Raw genomic sequence first — 22,899 nt, 5'->3', positions numbered from 1 at the left:
AGATGAACAATGGCATTAAGGGCCTCAACAACAACAAAACATTCCGATACCTATTTCTATAAATAATCATCATTAGAGTGTGAAAAATAGAAATAATAATTTAAAGAAAAAACTGAGACTTTAAATGTCCACCAAGATCTCATTAAAAACATTATGTAGACTCAAAACCTCAAATTCAAGTTTTTTGTGCACTAAAATTACCTAAAACAGTTATAAGAATGTTCCCAGATCCAACAGGTCTTCTTTCCAATAATATAAAAGAAGCAAATATAGAAAATGAACAAATCTTTAAAAAAATTTATAAATACGATAAAAACAATACTTCTAAAAGTAAAACTTCACCATTAAATCTCTGCTCACAAGACACAAGAGAGGTATTTTGTGATAGTGCTTTACTAAAAATTTCTTAAAAAGTTAAAAATACGGTTCATAAAATCGATCTTAATTCGGAGGATCCAAAAGTAGTTTTTAGAGACATTTCTGATTCAATGACATCATATGCCAAGAGATTTTTATGACCAATTGGGAGTTATTGTTTTTTTTACAAAATGTAAGATTATCGAATTATAAAGGAATCCAAACATCTTAGGATCTAGAATCTTAGGATCTAATCCTAATTATGAAGGAATATCGAATAACTTTTCAAATTCAGGTGGATCTAGAGCTGCATTATTAGAATAATGTAATACCACTTAATCAATGTCACCAATCCAATCGTAATTTGGTAATCAGATTACCAAATCAGACAAACGGCCAATTCTACAATATGATAAGAGAAAAAAAGTCCTCAACATGGAGAAGGATTAACAATATGGAAACTGATACGCAAAGATGACCGGTTGATGCTAAAAATTGTTATATGCTCACTTTAAATGATACCAGAGCTTCTTAAAAATAATTTCATTTTCACGGAAATTTGTATGCATTAAAAACTAGTCACATTCGTACCTTTATTGATACATTGATTAATTTTTTTAGTAGCGTTTTAAATGATATGTGTTATTATTTAAAAACTTTACTTCGCTCAGTATTTAACGCGTTTAATTATTGTCTAGTATGTACACTTTAAAAACTTGGGATGATCAATATTGCTTGACTCACTTTCGCACCGTATTTGAAAACGGCTTTGCACTCAAGTATAAACGTGTTCAAATTTGTCAACATTCGCGTAGAAAAACAGATTCGCTTTGTCTATTTCTCAGTCTAATTCGATCCAGCACAGTGAACAGATTAACTTGATACATTTCTTTCCGATACAATCATGAAACCGATTGCAAAGAATATTATAAAATCTGTTATAGAGCTACTTAGGAATGGGAAATTGACAAGATATATCACTCGAGAGTGACACGTTAGTCAATCAACAATACAAAAAGTTAGAGCCAAATGCAACTTTTCCATATCAGTTAACGTTGGTGGTCGCCCAAAAAAATTATCTGATAGAGACATAAGGAAAGTTATTCACTATTTAAGATCTAGTGTGGCGTCTTCAGCTTCGGAAGCGGCGGTAATTTTAAGGCAAGACACTGGCACGTTAGTTAGCAAGTGGACTGTTTGTCGGGCATTACACAAAGCAAATATGAGAGCTGTTGAGTAGAAAAAAAAACCTCTTCTTAGTGAAAAAAATATTAAAGATAGAAAAAATTTAGCGAAACAATATATTAACTGGACTGAAGATGAGTGGATAAGGGTTATTTGGTCAGATGAGACAAAAATTAATTTGTTGAGAGCTGTTGAAAATATGCCGTACCCTGTAAATAAAATAGTATTCCAGCATGATAATGATTCGAAGCGCACGTCAACAATCGTAAAAAGTTGGCTAAATAAGCAAGAGTTCCACGTATGTATGTATGTAGGTATGTATTTATGAATGTATGTATTTTTATATCATAATACTCATAAAAGATGTGCTGTGCCCAACTTTCGTTAAAGTTGTCATATAAACGATTCTTTTGCATTTTTTTTTCCTTTGAAATATTATACCAAAATGAATTTGTACCAGAAAAACTATTTGTCTTATAATATTTATAGACTAGTAGCAAAAAAGTCAGGCTACGACGAAAGAGTATTCATGATTGAATCCCACAATTACCACTTAACCTTTTTTTTTGTTTTTTCATAATTATGATACGCACAACATTTATATAGATACATAAATTGCTAAACGAGATGCTGTTTTTTTTCAAGAGACGGAAAACAACTTTTTTTTTTTCATAGAAATCAATAGTCTGAATTTTTGTTATGGTGTTAAAAAATGTACAATTCTTTAAAACTTCCCAATATCATGTACATTATGAAATAAACAATGACATCACAATCACTATGCCATCATATTTTTGCAAATGGTTTTTTTATTGAGAAGATATCTTATAATTTATTCATGCTGGATATAGCAGAAATGATGCATATGTGTGTCATTGATAAATTATAAATATACATGAGAGATAAAATTGTAAATCATAGGACTGGTAGACTAGGGGTAAGTGATTTAGACTACGATGCTAGAGATCATACGTTCAAATCTCCGCGGGATGTTTTCTACCGTTTTTTTTCGTTGTCACTAACTAACGAAAAAATGATTCGATCTTGATACAGAAATTTATGAAAAAAATAATGTTCTTCTTTATGAGACGTAACATAATTTTTTTCCCTTATGAAAATCAACAGTTTGAATTTTTTTTATGGTGTTACAAAAATGTACAATTCATCAAAACTTTTGTACATCATTTACTTCATAAAATAAACGACGACCACAATGATACTATACCATCATATCATTGCGAATACGTTTCTTCCTATGAAAAAAAATCTCATAATTTATTCATTATACAAAAAAATTAAGACGTAGATGGCATGATTAATGTTAATCGAAAATGTTACAAAACAGTTACAGTTTATTTGAGGCAACATAGAAAATCTCTGGAGATGATTGATATGTCGGATGCTTTTATATAACATTCAACTATGTTGAATTACTATATAAAGCACAATTTTATTATTTGTGCAGAAAAAATAATTGGGATAAAAAATGTATGATCAATGTTGGTCAAAAATGTTACAAATCAATTATGGTTTATTTAATGCAAAATACGAAATCTCTATAGATATTCGTAATTTCTTATGTTTTTATATAACATTGAACTGTATTGAATCCGTTTGAAGAGCAGAAATTTACTGTATGTGATTATAATATTACGGTTACATATAAAACGTAAAAAATTTTTTTTTCTAAGATTCAATAGTTGGGGTGATTTGTCGAGGTGTCACATAAGGTGCAATTCCCCAGAACTTCTATATATTATTTACTTTATGAAATAAACAATCACAACACAAATACTCCAATATCGTATGATTGCGAATGTTATTTTCTATTGGAAATATATTTTCTAATCCTTTTATACTGAAAACATCAGAAATAATGCATATGTATGTGATTGATGAATAATAAATGCACATGAGAGATAACTTTTGATATCATATAACTGGTAGACTAGTGTTAGGCAAATCAAACTGCGATGCGAAAGACCGTACGTTCGAATCCCATCGTGCTGTTTTCGTCTTATTTTTTTTTTACTAATCAAGATGATAAGTGATTCGATATCAATAAGCACATCGCTACAAAAGACGCTACTTTTTTCTAAGAGGCGTGGAACAGTTTTTTAAAAATAAAGTTCAATAGTTGGAATGATTTCTTGTAGTGTCACATTTTATTAAAAAAAATATCCCATTATGCATTCTTGCCCGATATATCGAATGAATTACGACGTAAACTGTGTTATGAATGTTGTTTGAGAACGTAACAAATCAATCATAGTCTTTTTCATGCGCCATAGAGGATCGTTGTAGATACTGGGGATTCTTTATGCCTTATATCATATTTTTCTGTCTTCAATCACTTTGTAGAGCTAGAATCTATTTATACTGCAATCTTGATTCCGCGATTACATATAAGGCATAAAAAATTTTTTTGTTCAGAAAAATTCAACAGTCTGATTTTTTTTGATGTCACATAAATGTACAATTCTTTTAAACTTTTTAATACTATGTACTTCAAAAATACACAATAGCAACCCGAATATTGAGCTATTATACGATTACAAACTTTTTTTATCTGTTGAATAGATATCTTCTTATATGTAAAATACAAATGATGCATACGTAATTTATTGATGAATTATGAACCTATGATAGAAATAATATTTCATCCTTAAGTGTCTATGGATAACTGATAAGTCGTTCAGACTATGGAGCGACAGGTTATTGATTTAAATCTTACTATAATGTTTTTTCGGTTTTGTCTCAATTTAACTTTAAATTAAAACGAGAAATAGAATCTTTCGGATAGACAACGAATGTTAACGGAGTCGATCATTTTCTTTGTCATTATATTATAGACATTTCATTTAATATTAAATCATTTATAGGGATTTTTGTGAAGTTGCCTAAAAGCCTAATTTGTAAAAACTTTTAAGCATTATGTTAGTTATGAATTCTACATCAACAACTTCGATAATAACCTCTAAGATCATATCCCATAGTCGTCTGGTCTTAGAAGTAATTTATCCTGTCTAATGTTTTCAAATTGCTGATAGTCATAATCTCGTTCATTCTTTCAGATATAGTTGAATAACCGATAAATGATTGCGATAGTTAAGGAAAAAGAATAATTGTTTTTTTATCCTGCCTATTTCGTCCCATAAATTTTGGAAACTTGCTAAAAAAAAATTTCATTCTTGTCACATAAATGTACAAAGCATAAAAAATAATTGACGTCTTAATTTGTACATTTTTGTGACGTTACACAAATGCCCAATTCCTATGTTTTACATTTATGTGACGTCACATAAATGTATAAAGCATAACATTTTTTGCAACAGAAATGCACAATTCACGTACATATGTATGTATGTATGCACGTACGTATGACGTCAGCATTTTTTCGTTTTCGATATCTCAAGAACGAATTGAGATAGTGATTTCAACCAACATTAATTCGCAAGATAGTATTATAAAAAAGACCTGAAAAGAATTTGAACGAATTCGATTGTGCCGTTTCTCTTTTATAACAAAATAACAAAAAAAAAAAATTAAAAGATTAGCTATTTAAAATACTTCAAAGCCAAACAAAAACAATTCCATTTAAAAATTAAATTGATATTGACTAGACATTATTGTTCACAACCAAATATGACTTTCAACAATTACGCATTGTTTATAACAATATGAATTTTTTATAAACAATTAAAAATTGTATTTATCGATTAAATAATGTTTATATCACATAGACTTGGATAATTTCAACAATCATTGATTATGACTATTTAAATTTGTTATAAACAATTCCTAATCGAAAGTTCATCGTGTTAGCGCAAGCAAAGTGTGCTCAGACTTATTTTCTCATCTGTGGTAATTTTCGAACGATTATTTTGTTGCGGTTGTTTTGTCCACGGTTATTTATTTAGTTTTGTACATTAATTTTATCATTCATGGATAATGCCACAATTTGTCTAAACAGATGTCGTTGCAGACCTATAGCGTGAACCGTATTATTGACATTTTTTTTTGCTAAAACCATTGCAATTATTAACTTTATTTTTTTTATTGCTCTTCCAGGTCTGGATTTGACGAACATTGTGGTATAAACTCCTCTTGTAGTCTGTTCCGATTTGCTTCAATTACAATTAAAACTCTTTAATTTTAACTAGTGCACCTTTTCCGGCTGCAATGTTTGTGGCTTTGTAGTTGAGTAGAAACATTTTGAAGTTTATTTGAACCTGTGACTTCATATGTTCAAGACATTATTGTAGCACGAATGATGTGACTCTTGGTCAATCTTCGTCGACTTGAAATAGGGTTTGTAAAATGAGTAAAATCTGTTTTAGCAGCATCTGAATCAATAGTCAGGTCAAGAGTAACATTAATGGGCTATCTTGACAAACATTTGCCTGCGGCTTTGAGGCTAATATTTTCTCTATTTAGTACAGCATATAAATACGGCTGAGTCTCGTCAGCTTTATATAAATAATCGATACATTAAACTGTCCAACGAGGGTAATCTTGATGATAAGAAATAAAATATAGATTAGAAATTTTTCGTAGAATATACATAGGTAGTTGATGATAACCCTTGTATGTAGCAGCTTCGTTGCGTAATACGGAGTGGAAGGCATTCAATAAGATCAGATTTCAATTAATTGAACAAAATCAACTCGACAAATTTTATGATAAAGTAGCTGTAATCAAGCTTTAACGTCCTCGTATATTTTATGATCTTCCGAGCAGTCTGCATATTTTTTTGAAGGTTTCTTTAATAATTCTTTATTCCCCGTTGCCAATGTTGGTGATTCTCCGCTATGTTTTTCATATTTTCTATTGCGAAAGTACCACGGTAAGTTTGGATCTTTGTGCAATGTTTCTTAAGCAGTATTATCTTTATGAGTTAAATTTTTATAATCGTTTGGAGTACTTGGTTTTGATTGTAAAACCGAATCTGTGAAGGACAATTGTCTATCAAATTGTTAACTGGACTACACCTACTAATATTGACTGATTGCGTTGAGAATAGTTATACATGAATTATGGTACTATCATTTCAATACTATAATTGACAAACAAATGTATCTGTATACCTGTAATTATTGAGTAAAAAAACAATTCTTTTATTGTTGTATTTGTTGTTCTTCTAAAATTACAATGGTTTAGATTGTAATAACGTTGAGCCTGTCACCATCATATTAATTAAATGCAATACTGATCTAAGAGACACAATTTTAACTTCTCTTGTCATAAAAATGGTATATATTATTAGCATTATTCTGAACTCAAATAACACGAGATAATAAGCTGTAATACGGTAAAAGCATCATAATATATAATGTGTTTTATTTCAGATGATTTAATAACACCAATCTACAAACAACCTACTAAATCACCTGACATAACGAAGTCAAGAAGTAAAAACATTTTTCAGGAGCATCTTTCATGTGACGATGATGAAGATTGTTTTGATGGTTCTGGAGACTTAATGACCACTCAGAGCGTATCAACATTAGTTGAGTGTAAGTATCAATAGATTTCGAAATGTCAATTAAAACTGATTTTTCGTCCGATAAACTAGTTGAGACCATAAAAATAACACGATAAAGAGCAAGGGAAATCTTTTTCAATCACAAGACAAATTATAGCATTTATTTTTATATTTCAAACGGCTAGATAGAAAAAATAAAACAGTAAAGGTGTGAGACTTTTTCTATGAAAACAAAGCTTTTTTAGTCTGTTCGAAAAAAGCATTGTCCGTCTAGTTTAATAGATGGTAGAGAAGTATTCCAGCAATAGCTTGGTGTAATGCGTCTGAATCTTAAAAACCTCCATTTGTTATATTAGCAAATGCCCCATATTACGCACTACTAGCGACCTACAAAAGTCAAAGGAAAGCGATGATGACCAACAATATTGCAAAACATTATATGGAAACAACAGGTATTAGATGAAGAATGTTGATTCAATCAACAGTTTCAAGTACAGAATTCCGAATATGTTGTCTGAAAAGAGCTACTATAAATCCATTTATATATGGACACACACAATTTACACTTTTTCCAGTCTCCTCTTCCTAGGGATTCCTACTAGCTACATGAAATTTTAAATTGAGCTTGATTGAAATAAACACACGGAATCTAAATTTCACTTCGAGTTTAAAATTATGAAAATTAATGAAATAACCATCCAGCGTAGATTTCAATATTGGTGCTGCTCAACTCTGCCTGCTTGAAAATAAATGAAACCAATTTTTTTGGAGGAAAATATCCAGCGGTAAGAAAAGGCCCTTAGAAACAGGCCGGAATAAACTCAGCTATATAATACTGTGACTCTATACAATTGAAGAATCCGAATGTCGAAATTTGAAAACTTTCACAATTCCATTTTCCTTTTCCGTCGAAAAGAATCCGAAAAGTATGAAACTAAAGAATGTTTTGATCTAGCATTCGAACTTCAATTTTTCACGCACAATGATGTATTTATTTATTAAACAATTAATAGAAACAATTTTATGGTTTTTCGATTATGGTGAGTCGGACTTAGCACAATTGTATGATTTCAAAACTTTTTTTAATACAGAAATAGATATTTTGTTGGAAAATTCCAAAAACGCGAGAAAGCTTGTAATTTTTAATATTAAAAAAAAAAACCAATTTGTTATACATATAAAATGAAGTAGATGACCGCAGCGGAACACCTTTAGCTGAATCGCAGCTCTTGGGAAATCATTAAAACTTGAAAAACATATATATATACAACTGACAAGAAATACTATATGTCCAAACGGGGAGACGTTGGAAAAAAAAACGGAGAGCAGATGTACGTTAGCAAGTCGGGGACATAATGACCTCACTTTATTATCAAGTCATGAGAATGAGAGCTGAGGAACAAACAGTTCTTGGTGGTATCAACTAAATTTTAGTCAAAGACCCACTGTCTTATCTGTCTTTCCGTCATCACTCGTTAGACTCAGGTCGGTGATTTCAAAAGAGCTAAAAAACAAGCATGTTTAATGCTGCCTTTCACAGCTGAGAACGTATATTTAATTCGAATTCGTCAGGAACTCGACCCAGATACGCGATCTATTGTAGAAAGCATGGAATATATTAATCTGAATGAGTTCTGAGCTTGTTGAGAAAATCTCAACTTGTAAATTAACCTAACCGTTTAATGATAGGGATTATTGTGCCGAAACAGAGCAAACGGAAGTCAGGTTTTATAAAAAATAAAGTATCTTTATTTTCAGCACTAACAGGTACACTAAATACACTGACAACTTTGTGTTATTAACTAGGAAGACTGAATGTCGCTCAAAATCACTGAATGTCTATTTTAATTATTGAATCTGAATTGAATGTCTAAAAAAAATACTCAACTTGGTGTGTTCGGTATTATTGACCTCCCACACGAGCTCAGCACGCTTCTCAAGTTGAGCAAAAATGTGATTGTGCACGTGGCGTTAGCCTATCAATGCAATGCAAATGAATCTTGATGAACTGTCTTGAATTACACTGAAAAATCTTGAAATATTTCTTGATTCTAGTTTTAGAATGAAGCTTGAATGGCTCTGACAATTTACAATAGCACTAGTACTGATGATTGACTCAAACTTTTCAGATTTGTTAAGAATGAATAAGAATGGCGTGTACACGTGAATGAAAACGGAAAAAGAATGGCGACAGGAACTCCATTAGTCAAAAGAGACACTAAAAATTAGTCAAATGATTGACTAAATTAAGAATTATTTGATTGTTTGGTCGATTGGTTATCGACCCAGTCCCAAGATGGCCGCCGAAGTTCCTGTCAGCTGGCAAATTCAAACTGAGAATTAATTAATTTTCAACAGAGCTGCTTCACAGTATATTGCGATAAGGGCTTCTGAAAAAATGATAAAATATGTCATTTGTGTTAGGATCCTTTTTGAAAACATACTCTATGCAGAGGAAAGAAAAGGTTTTCATTACATGATAAAAAAAATAAACTCGAGAAAAATGGGATTTGCTCATTTCTCAAGTGAATTCTTGCACTTTAACGACTTCAATGATTTGTATCACGACATTTCATTCTAGATAAGGCCTTTTCAATTCACTGAACTGTCTAGTAAATTTACGTCCAGCAGTAAAACTCCTAACTGTCGTAATGTTTTCTTGATTTCTACAGAAAACTGTACTATTCCAATTCCATTATTGATCTTGAGTTCGAGGGTATACCTTCTATTACCACTGATGATCATGTTTTTCTCGCTTTCTTAAAAAAATATAAGTGTTACAGACGTCCTTATCCACAGGATTTACAGTAGTGATGATATTTTGGTATTTGGAACATAATATCGCTTTCCGCCTCAACATAGAGATAAAATATTACGTCAAGAAGAAGATTCAGAGAAAAACAGTATTATAGGACCTTTCGACTTGGGTTATTGTTCATCTGTCTAGATGGTTCCTAAGAAAGAGAATTTATTCCTCGAAATACCATTTTTTTCTATAAAGTTCCTACTACTAAGACGTTGCTGCATAACGACAAAAATAATTATGTAGGTGAACAACAAAGAAAATACGTAGGCACTAAATTACAGATGTGTTGAGAATTAATTTATTCTCAGTTTTAATTTGCCAGCTGTGACAATCACACCAGTTCTGGTCCAGGTGGTCATAATCTTACTTACAAAAATTACAAGCTATTTCTAAGTGGTTTTTCAGGAACAGAATAATTCAAGTTGGTGCATTAGCCTTGCTGACAGATGAAAGATTTCCCCCCACGAAATGGCCATTCGTGAGGATTATTCAATTGCACCCAGGGCAAGACGGGCTGCCACGAGTAGCAACGGTGAAGACACCAACAACGACGTTGGCCAGACCAATCGTCAAACTAGCCATTCTACCAATCAACCCAACTCCTGAAGCCCGGCAGCTGAATCATCCAGAAGACAATCATCAACCAGTTGCTGTTGGCGGGCGGCATGTTGAGAATTAATTAATTCTCAGTTTGAATTTGCCAGCTGACAGAACTTCGGCAACCATCTTGGGACTGGGTCGATAACCAATCGACCAAACAATCAAATAATTCTTAATTTAGTCAATCATTTGACTAATTTTTAGTGTCTCTTTTGACTAATGAAGTTCCTGTCGCCATTCTTTTTCCGTTTTCATTCACGTGTACACGCCATTCACATTCTTTCCAGACAATCTTGAAGTTTCGAGTCAATTATTAGTGGTAGTGCTATTCTGAACCACCAGAAATATTCAATTTTCATTCTACAATCAAAATCAACTAACATTTCAAGACATTTCATGGAAAATTCACGAATTTACATTAAATTCATTTTGCATTGCATTGGTAGGTTAACGCCACGTGCACAATTACATTTTTGCTCAACTTGAGAAGCGTGCTGAGCTCGTGTGGGAGGTCAATAATACCGAACACACCAAGTTGAGTATTTTTTAGACATTCAATTCACATTCACTAATTACAATTGACATTTAGTGATTTCTAAAGACATTCATTTCTTGTATTCAGTGACAAACAGTCATTCAGTGTATATTGTGTACCTGTTAGTGCTCAAAATAAAGATTATATTTTTTTTTAAAAACCTGACTTCCGTCTGCTTTGTTCCGGCACAATCATCCCTATCCTTAAACGGTTAGTTTAATTCAAAAGTTGAGATTTTCTTATCAAATGTAAATAAGTTTTTGTATAGAAAATTGCATATATCCTGAGAATGGTAATAAGAGACAGAGCAAAAGTAATAAGATTTTCAGAAGTATGTATAAAAGGGCCACACAGTGAACCTATTACTTCATTCAACAATTAGTTTTTGATAAACGTAATAATTTAATTGCTTACAGAGTAATAACCATTTTTATCGTTCATTTGAGATTTTATTCTTATTTTTAATATCGTTTGAATCATTTATAGCTCTGTACATCTTAATCCATTGACGGTTGATGTATCTGTTTTCATTAAATCCAGCCGACTCAATTCATTCATTCAAATTTATTTTATTTATCATACAAAAAGTCAGGGAATCTAACTTAGAGTAGCCCTGAGGGCAAAAAAAGTTCCGCGCTGAGTATGAATGACGAAGACGATAATTATCATTTATAAAACACAATGTTACGAATCTGATTGAAAACAATACAAAAAAAAATCAAACTATTAAGAGCTTAGTATGTCAATTCGTGAATGTATTATATTTATTAATTGAACAGATTTATTCTTCCGAGAAAAACAACATTCACTCCGTTGAATATAATAAAGATAATTTTGGATAGAAATACATTTTTCTAAAAAAAGGCATTTACATCAATTTCAAGAAATAAACATGAATCAAGTTGGAATTTAAAACATACGAAAACTATCGTTATATTTTGAGCTTATAGTTGTTTTTAATCAGGTCATAATATTACATCCAGTTCAACTTGCTATCATCGCAGAATCATAAGAAATTCCGTAAGCGTGCGTGAAAGATTCTAGATTATGTGCTTTATTAAAATTTGAATAAACATTGCTTAGCATAAATTTTCTTTTGGAGTTCTCTTCGTGTTAAATATACTAAGTAAAATTTATCCCGGTTACGCAATAAACTCATTTTGAAAAGCACTAAAAAAATTCATTTTTCTTTCCTAATATTGAAAAATTAAGAAATCGACAAAATCTCATATGCTAGACCACCACTTACTTTCAATATGATTGCAGCAAACTACACAGAAAACGAAGAATTACTTTCTAACCATACCATCATGAGCACGCCGTTGGACTTATTGACCACAATCGATAACTCTGTAATTGTCTGGTCTACAGATGCTCTAACACAGATCGAGGAAACAACTGCTATAAGGTAAGAAAAATATGTCGTCTTACTCACAAAGAAACGTCGCGAGGTAGTCAACGTCGATTTAGCTAAGGCTTCTATATACGACCTTATATGTTAAAAACAACATGAAAAATGATGAAAAATATCTTCATTCACATATTTATAAAACTTGCAGATATACATTTTTTTTTATATCAAAAATTACAAAAAATCTATCACTCAAAAACTATTGATTATTTCTGAATGAGACCAATTTAAATCAGAGAAGCATAAAAAATTACGAGATACGTGTCTCTGCAATTTTTGAAATAACGTTAACGACAGTAAACAAAGTCACAATTTAAAAATTTTCAATTGTTATTGATTGATTATTTTTCGTCACAATAATCACCGAAAAAAATACGTCGTAATAAGAGACTGAGTAGTTTATGATTAATCAAAATATTATTTTTTGTTATCGACATGTAGGCAAACATAGATATAATTTTTATCACAGTCACTGAAAAACTTTTTTTGAGGAAAATTATTTCTGTAACTGTAATATACGGATTATTCAATGCTAGCATTCTAAACGAATTTGACATATTTTAATCATTCCAAAAATTGTAACAATGTTTTTTTCGCATTAATCCTTAATACTGTAAAATACGTAACTCATAACATTTACTGAATACCATATAAATATTGAACAGGGACTTGTACAATTGATTAAGTCATAATAATATTAACTTAAGTATAGTAATTTTTTATTTTACGTTGGAATTTTTACAAAAAAAAAGCATCCGTTTTTTCCGTGTACAGAACATAATTTAAAATAAACATTTAATTTTAATTTTCATAGTTTTTTGCCCTGGTTTTTTCACCGGAAATGGTGAATCCAAATCAACCACGTCATCCTCACAATTCTTGATTAAATCATCTAAAAAATCATCGTCTGTACATTAAATAATTTTTCCAAATAATAAAATACATCTCAGAAGATGTATTATATCGGAACTGGATATCTGATATCAGAACATTTTCCGATGCATTTTTCAGATTACTTTCGTCGCAAAGCTGGCTCTTCAGATCAAAACTATTTTCTTTCAATGAACTTTTTATTATTTTTGCAGTTTCTTTCAATAAATTAGATAGTACAATTGCAATATTAATGCTGTCATAAATATTAATAGATAAACGAACGATGATAGCGGGTTTATCCGCTACATTTGATATTATGTAGATAATTTTTTTAATATCATCACAGATCAATTCCTACTCGTAATTGGTTTGTTTAAACTACGAAAATACCATTTAATACTTTATTTGATCAATCTATCACAATGTAATGTTATTATGCATATTTGCGCGGATATAGTCGCTGGAAGCTGTTCGTCGTGTGTAAAAAATCTATTGATAGTTTACGGCATTTAACATTGAAGAAGCTTAGCATGTTAAAAGTGTCCCCACGAATAGCGCACTTGAATTTACGGTATATAAACAATACTCAACCATGAAAATTGATGCTGCTTAATACAAAATCATAACATACCGTTTGGTTAATCAAAAAAGTCTACCTGTTCTGTTCAACTGAATCCTTATTCCTTATAACACAATGTTTGCTTAGTTAACGATCTATTTGCCAAAAACTCAAATTTTTTTGATAACTCTTTGGTTAATTGTTTATAATAAATTTAATTATAGTTAATAGCTATTGTATATGAGGGTATATTTTGCTACCCAAAATTTAACAATGTTCTTGCAATTAAAAGTTAGTTTATTTCTAAACAATGAATACAAGCATATAGTTTTTGATTAAATGTTCATAAGCAATATTGTAATATCAACGTAGAGCCCGGTTGTAAATACCAGTTGTTAACAGTCGAAATAATTTTAAATAAAGCAACGCTTTCTTCTGTTAGTTTTAGATGCATTAATTAATTATGAACACTGAATATTGTTGTTTTATATTCTGATTTGTCTTATGTTATGCTGATTTTTCGAAATATTCCAGACTTCTACTTCAATACAGCTGTTATGCATAAGATGTTGGTGTTGTAAGATCTTCATTAATTTCTTCCATTTTTTTCCGATTATTTGAGCGAATTAATGTTTAACCACCGAATCCGTATAGCGTACGTTCCCTATCTTTCAATGCGTAAACTACATCTGCCGTGACAGTTTTTCATTTGGCATGCTCGATGTAAGTTATTGCGTCATTAATCACTTTTTCGAGGAAGACTTCTAAAACTTCACAAGTCTCTCCAGAAATATGTTTAACACCACCTCGAATAGCGAAAGGATGGATTGCAGGTTTCATGATATGTTAAATGTTGTCCTTTTCTTCCCTTTCCACGTCCAGTCATAATGAATTACTGAAAGTTATCTTTGTAGTAACCTCAAAACAAGACAGAAAGACTAGTATTGATGTTTGTTGAATAATTTACGAAGAGAATAAAGAGTGTGGCGATGTCAGAATCTTGGTCTATTATTAATATTGTTTAGTCACTATAGAGTATAATTAGGAAAATTTTAATAATTTATCGTATTCTTTATAATTCGTATTTACTTCATGTCTTCACATTGTTACTGTATATCATTGCTGACGAGATGGAATTGACGTTGACCCATCGATATGCGTGAAGGAGTTCTTGATTAGTTAAGTACCGTTTTTTGACATTTACTTCCATTTTGAAATAAGATTTATCAAAATAAAACAACAATAGCAGTGTATAAATAGATATTTCCCAATCCGAATAAAAGAAAAAGAGATGTGGTTTTTTAAAGAAACCTGTTGACAACGTATATTCACAACCGTTCTTCAATCTTTTCTTGTGGCAGTGCTGGTGCTTCCTCGATGATAAGATGAATCTATAACAAAAATACAAAAAAAAAAAGTATCATGTATTTTGGACAAATTACTGGAAAATTTACGTTTCTTCAGTAATTCTAGTACTCCAGTTTAGATAGTGTACAGTAGTAACTAGTGACTAGTAACTAGTAACTGTCGATTCATTCTAGAATAGGCTTTCGAATTTATTTATTATTAATTTAAGGCCGTAAGAGCAGCCGTGGAGTTGTGTGCCCATCCTGCTACTATCTTGTGACACTATACTATTATTGTGTCATAGTTGTCTGGGATAATAAACAAAACCTAGTAGTGATCAGTAACTAGTGTAAAGTAGTGAATGTTCAGCGATTACAAGCATACTGTAAGTGGATCATCATTAAATACTCGAATGTACAGCTTTCCTAGATTTATTTGCTTCAGTCCAAATGGTCCACGGTGTTTATCACTTTTTACAAGTAAATATTATCATTAAATTATTTTTCATATCCATGATTTGGAAACGGTAGTAACTTTTTGTTCAGCAGCATTTGAACTATATGATTACGCATAATTGGTACATTATATGGCATTTGGTTCTCTGGTTCTTTTTTATAACACAATAATATTGCAAAATAGATTGAAAATGCTCCACAATACCATTATTTTGTTCCTGTACTTTATGGAATATAAATCTTTTATTTAATCTGTACAAGGTATCTAAGTAATCTATTTGATCTTTTTCCAAGTAATTCTTATTTAAACTGTCGTAGATGTGTACGTTGCCATTACCGTCATATTTTGTACAAATCCAGTGACCTACAATGTTGACACCAATATTACCGCTATAAATAATCTGAATATTTTTTTCAGATCTAGGTATTGCTTGTAAATTATGTAAAAATGCACCTATGTATCCTACATCTTGTGCGAAATTATATACTCCGTGGGCAGTTAGTTTTCTATTCATTATTTCATGAAATAAATTAATATGTTTATCAGATAAATAAAATCTACAATGAGACACTTCTTGACATTCTGCGATTGGAATATCAAGATCATATGGTACGTTATTATCATCTATATTGTCATAGACATTCTCAATATCGTTTGATACAATATAATCATGACTAATTATGCTTCTAGTTTGCTTATCATCTATATCATCATTTTTAATATCCATTGGAAATTCATTGATATTTTTATTATCACAGTCCATGCTAATATCGTATATTATGATTCATATACTCCACATTGTAAGTTATGAATATCAGAACAAATGACATCAATTTGTGTATTCAATGATGTAGTAATACTATCTGGTGGCCATTTCGATAATAATTGATATCGTTTTAAACAATTGATCAGGAAATTATTAACTTCCCAGTGGGAAGTTATAGTAATGAGTCCGATTTTGCGAATCGCTAATTTTAACATATCTTCTCATTTAAGGTCCCGCGGATCCAGTACGACCGTTTTCCAATGGACGTCTGTGTGTGTGTATGTACGTATGTGCGTATGTCCATATGTGCGTACGTACGTTCGGAATTATTTTTCGCCTGGATTATCTCGAGAACAAAAAATGATATCAATGTGGGACCAATTGCATTCGACACGTAACTACATAACTTAGAACTGAAAAAGTTTTTAGGAAAATCGGTCCAGCGATTTCTTTTGCAGAACCAAACAACTAGCAAAAATGGAAAGTAACCTGAATTTCTCAATTTATAAATTGTACCATTTTTCAGACAAAATTATGAAATCATAGAAAAAATATGAACATTAAATAATTAGAATACTTGTATGAAAATATGGTGATAATATTTCATCGAAAAAAAAATTTTTAAAAACAAAATCAGCAATGAAAGAATTTTAAACTTGTGTCAAGATTGAACAAACAGCATTAAAGACGTTATAATAGTCAATAATATGGAATTGTGTTTATAACAATTGAACATTGTTACTAACAAGTGATTATTGAAAATAGTAATATTTAAATAATAAGTTTTAAATTGTTATAAACAATAAAAATAGGAATCCATTCTATATATATGTGTACTTTTAATGCATGATTTTTTCTTTTACTGAAATAAAGTAACTAACTGTGTCAAATGAATAAAAACAGACTCATTTCGTTTATAACAATTTCATTTGTTATAAAAAATGGGAACAGGTTTTATTCGAATTGTTTTTTTATTTTTTCCACTGGGAAGTTGGTCGTGTGGACCTTTCGAGTCGCACCCAGACCACTGCAGAGCACTGATATTTCAAGTTCGTTTACATACGATTATCATCAGTAAATCTATCGATTTTTTTTTCTTTTCTATTCGTGTTTGACTATGGAAAAGATAAAATTCTTTGAATTTCTGCGATTGCTATCCATCGTTTGAGATTCTATCAGTATTCTTAGTCAAAATTTTATTATGCTAATGTTAAAAGTTAGTCTTATTTGTTAACACCACTTGCCTCTCCTTGCCCGAAACTCTTTTCGGCCGTTCTAATTATCGATTTCTACGAAACCATAGATAACAATTGTTAAATTAGATTGAATGATTATTTAATAATTGAATGTTGCAAGAGGCGGAGAGGCCGGAGATACAGGGAGTGCTGGAAGTTTAGACCAACCCTTTTACATTTTCCTATTCTGTCCATCTTTTATTTTATTAACGTTTGATTCAGATATTACAATTCCTGAACAATTACAATTATTTGATTCTCCAAAAGCAGAAAAATACTTCAAAGAATGATTTCCGCGCCCTAAATATATGCATCTATATTCTTTGCATGATTTTCTCTATAACATATTAAAATTTCAACGAACTCGCAGGAGGGTAGGCTTAACTACATAATTATCTGTGTTTGCTCTTGCAAAAATTCCACTGTGTTGTTCTTTCTAAACAGATCGGCGTCAATTGCTTCGGATGATTTTTTTTAGTACAATAGTTCATGCGAATAAAAAAGTAACTTTTTGAAACTCATTTTTTGTTTCAGTGTCACTCCCGAACATCGACTTGATATGTCAACTTTAGCATCAACTACAGTAACAGGTGTAATAACCAAACTAAATTCTAAAGATTATCCATCTATAACAATTTCTCCAAAGGCGAAAGATGTTCCAAAAACGCCAAGTATTCAATCTGATGCAGCAAAGAATGCTGCTCTTATAATTGCCATTATTGCTGCAGCATTAATAGCTATTGTACTTGTTATACTTTTAATTTTAAAATTTAAAAATCGTCCAGATGCTGATTACAAAATCGAAGAAACACGAACATTTTGTCATGATCCAAATGTTGCTTTACTTGGTACGATAAGTTCTCGTCAATCACACAACGGATCTCTCAAGTCCAGTTCAAGTGTTAATAAAACGAATAAAAAACGTGAAATGAAAGACATTAAAGAATGGTATGTATAGGAGATAATTGCAAGTGCAATGTGGTATATTTCATGTATGCTGCAATTATTTCGAAATCGTACATTAGTGTAATATGATTATCAAGATCGCTTAAATAACTATTTCTGTACAAGAGTATTTCATAGATGAAGTTACATTTAAAAATTTATTTTAAATATTCATTGACTTTTGTAGATAGTCAATCACATGAATACTTTTATTGATTAATTTTTGACGATATCTAATAATGTAAACATACGAAACTCATTTGTAAAGTATCTTGCTGTAATTCCAACAATATCAATATGGTTTTTTTAATGAGAATAATAAATATCTGCTTGATACGAATTAATTATCTAACCGATAGAATACATACGTCGATAGGTTTCAATTTTCTCCACAGAATGGAAAAATGTACATAATCAATAAATCTCATTATAGAAAAACCATGTATCGATATTTTTATATGTATACAAAGCATATAGAAGAGCATCAATCTAGATTAATAGATCATAAATTGAGTGGTGAGTAAATCAGGTAAGTCAGTCCTTGTAAAAAATTCTTGTGTTCGAAATATCATTTGAAGTAAAAATTTGATGTGATTGAAAAATTGAATCAGTTGGTTATCGTTTGGTCACAATGCGCTAAAAAAATCAGTGTTCTTAAGTTTAGAAATGTACTCTAATCAATTGAAAATTTTACACACCGCCAGTTTTCGTAGGAAATAATTATGTTAAAGCGATGTGTTTTTGAGTCGCTGAAAAATATAAGAAGTATAAATAAACTCGTTGAAAATAGTGTCAAATAAGACTATTACGTTACATTATATGCTAGATTTTTTCCGTTCAATAAATAGTCGTAATCTAAACAAGAAAATACATAAATAAAACATATAGAAATATTATGATGTCGAAAATTCTTCGGTAGAACTTTTCGCCATCAAATCACAAATTACGATTTCTCGTGTTATTTAATATATTTATAAATCGAAAATAAATTAATAAATGAACGAGCACATGTTCGAAAGCGTTACTCGAGTAATAATTGTAGCAGCACGTTACAACCAAAAGCCAATGGAGCACAACGGAAGGACGACTATCTTTGGCAAAGTGATGCTCCCCCCACACCATAAACAACTCCGGCTGCCGACCAAAGCGGATAAAACTACAGGAGATCGAAATCCATGCCCGCCTCCGGGGCTGCAAAGTCGAAAAACGATATGCAGAGAACCGGGTGCTTTCGGTTGATTGATGTTGGACTCATAGTGGTATGTCGCAAGGCCTTGGGCTAGATGCGCGCATCCTCGAGCCTTTCTAAAGGCGCGAGAACACTACTTCTCAAGTAACGCCGTCACTAGATGTAGAGCTATTCCCAGAGTTATGCCCCATACGGCGAGGTACTCAAATAAAATGTCCTTCTTAGGACAGGGAAACAAAACTATCTTTGGCAAGGTTTTGCAATTCGATTTTTTATAAAAAGAAAGTGTAATTTTGTTTCGTTTCAAGAAACACAGTTTTCGCTGCATAAGCGGAAGAAAAGGAAAAAATGTGTGTTACGAATGTATTTTACAAATGGTTGAAGTAGTACTCTGAATGAATTTTTAGTTGTTTCGATAGAGTTTTGCACATTTGTTTTTATTTAATTTAATTTGTAGCTGAGTATTATCTAACTACAATGTTTTTTTAGTAATCCGTATAATTCGTGTTATGTATGCAGTAGTTTTACTCAGAGGGAAAAAATCTAAAATTGACCTTGCTACGTCAAGGAGCATACTATACATTGACTACGGCTTCTAGAATTAAAATAATCTACAAATTAGGAGATAAGCTTCTCGGCCCTGGGATCAATAAAGAAATTTTACAATCATCACTCAATTGCTATAAAGTTTGTAAAGCAGAATTGCAGTCAAATTCTACAAACATGTAAAAGGCATTGTGAGAAAGATTACAGGCTACCTTTCATTTATGTCAATTGTTAAAAATAATGAAATTTAAAATGCAGTTACTCTGTGTAAAATGAATAAAAACCCAATTCTATTGCACAAATGTTACGAAACATTTCAATTCGATTTATATTGACGCGTAATTTCCTCTTTTGCTAAAGTTACAAGCCATCTAACATGTATAAAAGCCGACCTCCTGTGTTTATGATATTGTAAAATATTTGTATGTCGCCATCTAATGACTATTAGACTAACGACAGTTATTTAGTTAACAACGATTGCTTGACGATTAGATTGTTTATAGCAACGAGGGGAGAGTTTGTTTATCTCCAGTTTTTGTCTGAGACTTGAGTTGACGGCACGGATTCTTTCTTTTATTAATTGCTGTCAATCATCAATAAAAATTTTAATTAATCTACTAATTTTCCGAAGTTGTTATTGAGTCTTATTTTACAATATTTAAAGTTGCTGTAAATAACCTGAAAATGAGTCTTACAGTAGAATTCAAAACATTTCCTTTTATTATTCATACGTACGTATATTTCATCTTCTAGTCGCAGATATCTGTCAGTTTTATTCCTAAAATTATTAATTGATTAAGTAACTTGTAATTTAATAACAAATTATTCTCAGGATGAACAATATTTTGAGTGAAATTATTATTCACAGGACTATTCTTTAATTCTTCCACAGAATTACTGATTACAGAAGTTATGTATAATTCGATAATCAAATGTAGTAAATTAATAATTAATAATCTGACAGAGAGCTAACAAAAACATTTTTTTGTATTGAAAAAAGTCTATCAGGCTATCACAAAGGTAATCAAATAATATTTCCACCAAGTGATGTTGATTCGAGTTAAGTTAAGCAAAATTAAGCTAATGTGATGTGGAATTCATTAAAACATCGTTGCAACAACTTTGTTTAATGAAACTTGATGTATAAAATCACGTTATGAATTAAAACATGCTCATTTCTTTGCTAGAAAAAAGAAGCTTATGTCAACGCTACATATGGTAGCAATCGAACTCTTTTTTTTGCGAAGAAAATTACATCCTGCACGTTATCGTACACTTTTTTTAATGATCTCCTCCACTCCGTATAGCCATCCCTTACTCTACTATTTATTTTTATGTTTCAACAATATTGAAGTCATAAGATTACCCGAATGTTATGAATATTTTACTGTTCCGTAATTTCATTTGGTAATGAATCAGTGGTAACTTCACTTGAAATATTTCATTTAAACAAATATATAACTTTAATCCTGTGAGTATTTTACATATCTATCGAAATCAAATTGTTTCGATTTCAAAATTAATTGTACTCTTTATTTTGTGAGATACTTAATACTTTTTTCGAAATTTTAGAATTTTTATTGTATAAAAATAGAACGTTAACCCGTTTACTATTTATGGGCCATCTTTCATACTCATGATTTGAATCATCAATTTTAACTCACTTTAAAGATGTACTTCCTTTTATCATAGTGTAAATGATTTTGCGATATAGAGTTACCTACATAGAATACAGCGCTTTTCATCATGTATATATTATCACAAATATTTATTTTTTCCATTGACGTATCTCGAAGAATACCTCTAGTATAATTTTTATCGATGTTTTTGCAATCAGGAAATATGTTTAAAGAAATAACAACAAATCGTCCAGTAGAAGATATTCTAATTTTACGTTGACATTCAGTTTCTTCATTACAATTTAGACAAGTAACTTTTTTTCTAGCCAATGTGAATAAGAGTTTCTAAGTAATCTATTATTATTTATTGTACTTGATAGGAATAGGACACGATAATCGAATAGTTTCCTCTAAGTATATATTGATATAACTAAAATTATTACATCGATCCACATTTGCAAATGATTAGTTAATAGTGGTTTAATTTCATAATGTTTCTCACATATCGAATCAAGTAGTACTAGAGGATCCTTCTTCTTATCAGTATTCAAATAATTTTCAATATCTTCTAACACGGTCAAAATGCTCAAATTGCTGTGATTATTCTTATATTAAAATAATAATTGTTTCAAAAGGCACTAAGAGTGGCTAGTTAAATCGCTAATAAAATTTGATGTAAGAATACAATTAAAAACTGATTGTATAGTTGCATTAACAAAACTACTTCTTTCGTTATAGTTTTCTAATCCATTTATCGTAATTTCTCGATGGTAAGATTTACGTTCTGAAAGATTGTGGTTATTATTAGAAATATCTAATTCATTTACAGCTCATTGTAAATCGATTACTTTTATCCGGGGTCTTTTGTTTAATGTGATTTCTGGTAATTCAGGTTGATATTCCACTCATGAACGATAATATTGTGAAATAAGAACAAATAACAACTTTGAAAAATTAATAAATGAAAAAAAAACGTTTTTTCAAG

General features: G+C 30.7%; 1 protein-coding gene across 2 annotated transcripts in view; it reads left to right on the top strand.

Moving 5' to 3' along the window:
• Nrx-1 (Neurexin 1) overlaps nucleotides 1–19,264 on the top strand; it is a 763,150-nt gene extending 743,886 nt beyond the window's left edge. For both annotated transcript variants that reach the window (XM_035088915.1, XM_035088914.1), the window contains 3 exons: nucleotides 6,891–7,058; nucleotides 12,235–12,376; nucleotides 18,150–19,264. In XM_035088915.1, coding sequence (XP_034944806.1) covers nucleotides 6,891–7,058; nucleotides 12,235–12,376; nucleotides 18,150–18,573 — 734 coding nt within the window. In that variant the 3' untranslated portion in view covers nucleotides 18,574–19,264. The remainder of the gene's footprint in view (nucleotides 1–6,890; nucleotides 7,059–12,234; nucleotides 12,377–18,149) is intronic.
• The last annotated feature ends 3,635 nt before the right edge of the window (nucleotides 19,265–22,899 follow it).

The sequence above is a fragment of the Chelonus insularis genome, unplaced genomic scaffold (assembly GCF_013357705.1).
Source record: "Chelonus insularis isolate UGA/USDA-ARS -01 unplaced genomic scaffold, ASM1335770v1 contig_56_pilon, whole genome shotgun sequence".
In the NCBI taxonomy this organism is placed as follows: domain Eukaryota; kingdom Metazoa; phylum Arthropoda; class Insecta; order Hymenoptera; family Braconidae; genus Chelonus; species Chelonus insularis.
The sequence above is the reverse complement of the archived record's forward strand: the minus strand, read 5'-3'. Positions and strand labels throughout refer to the sequence as shown.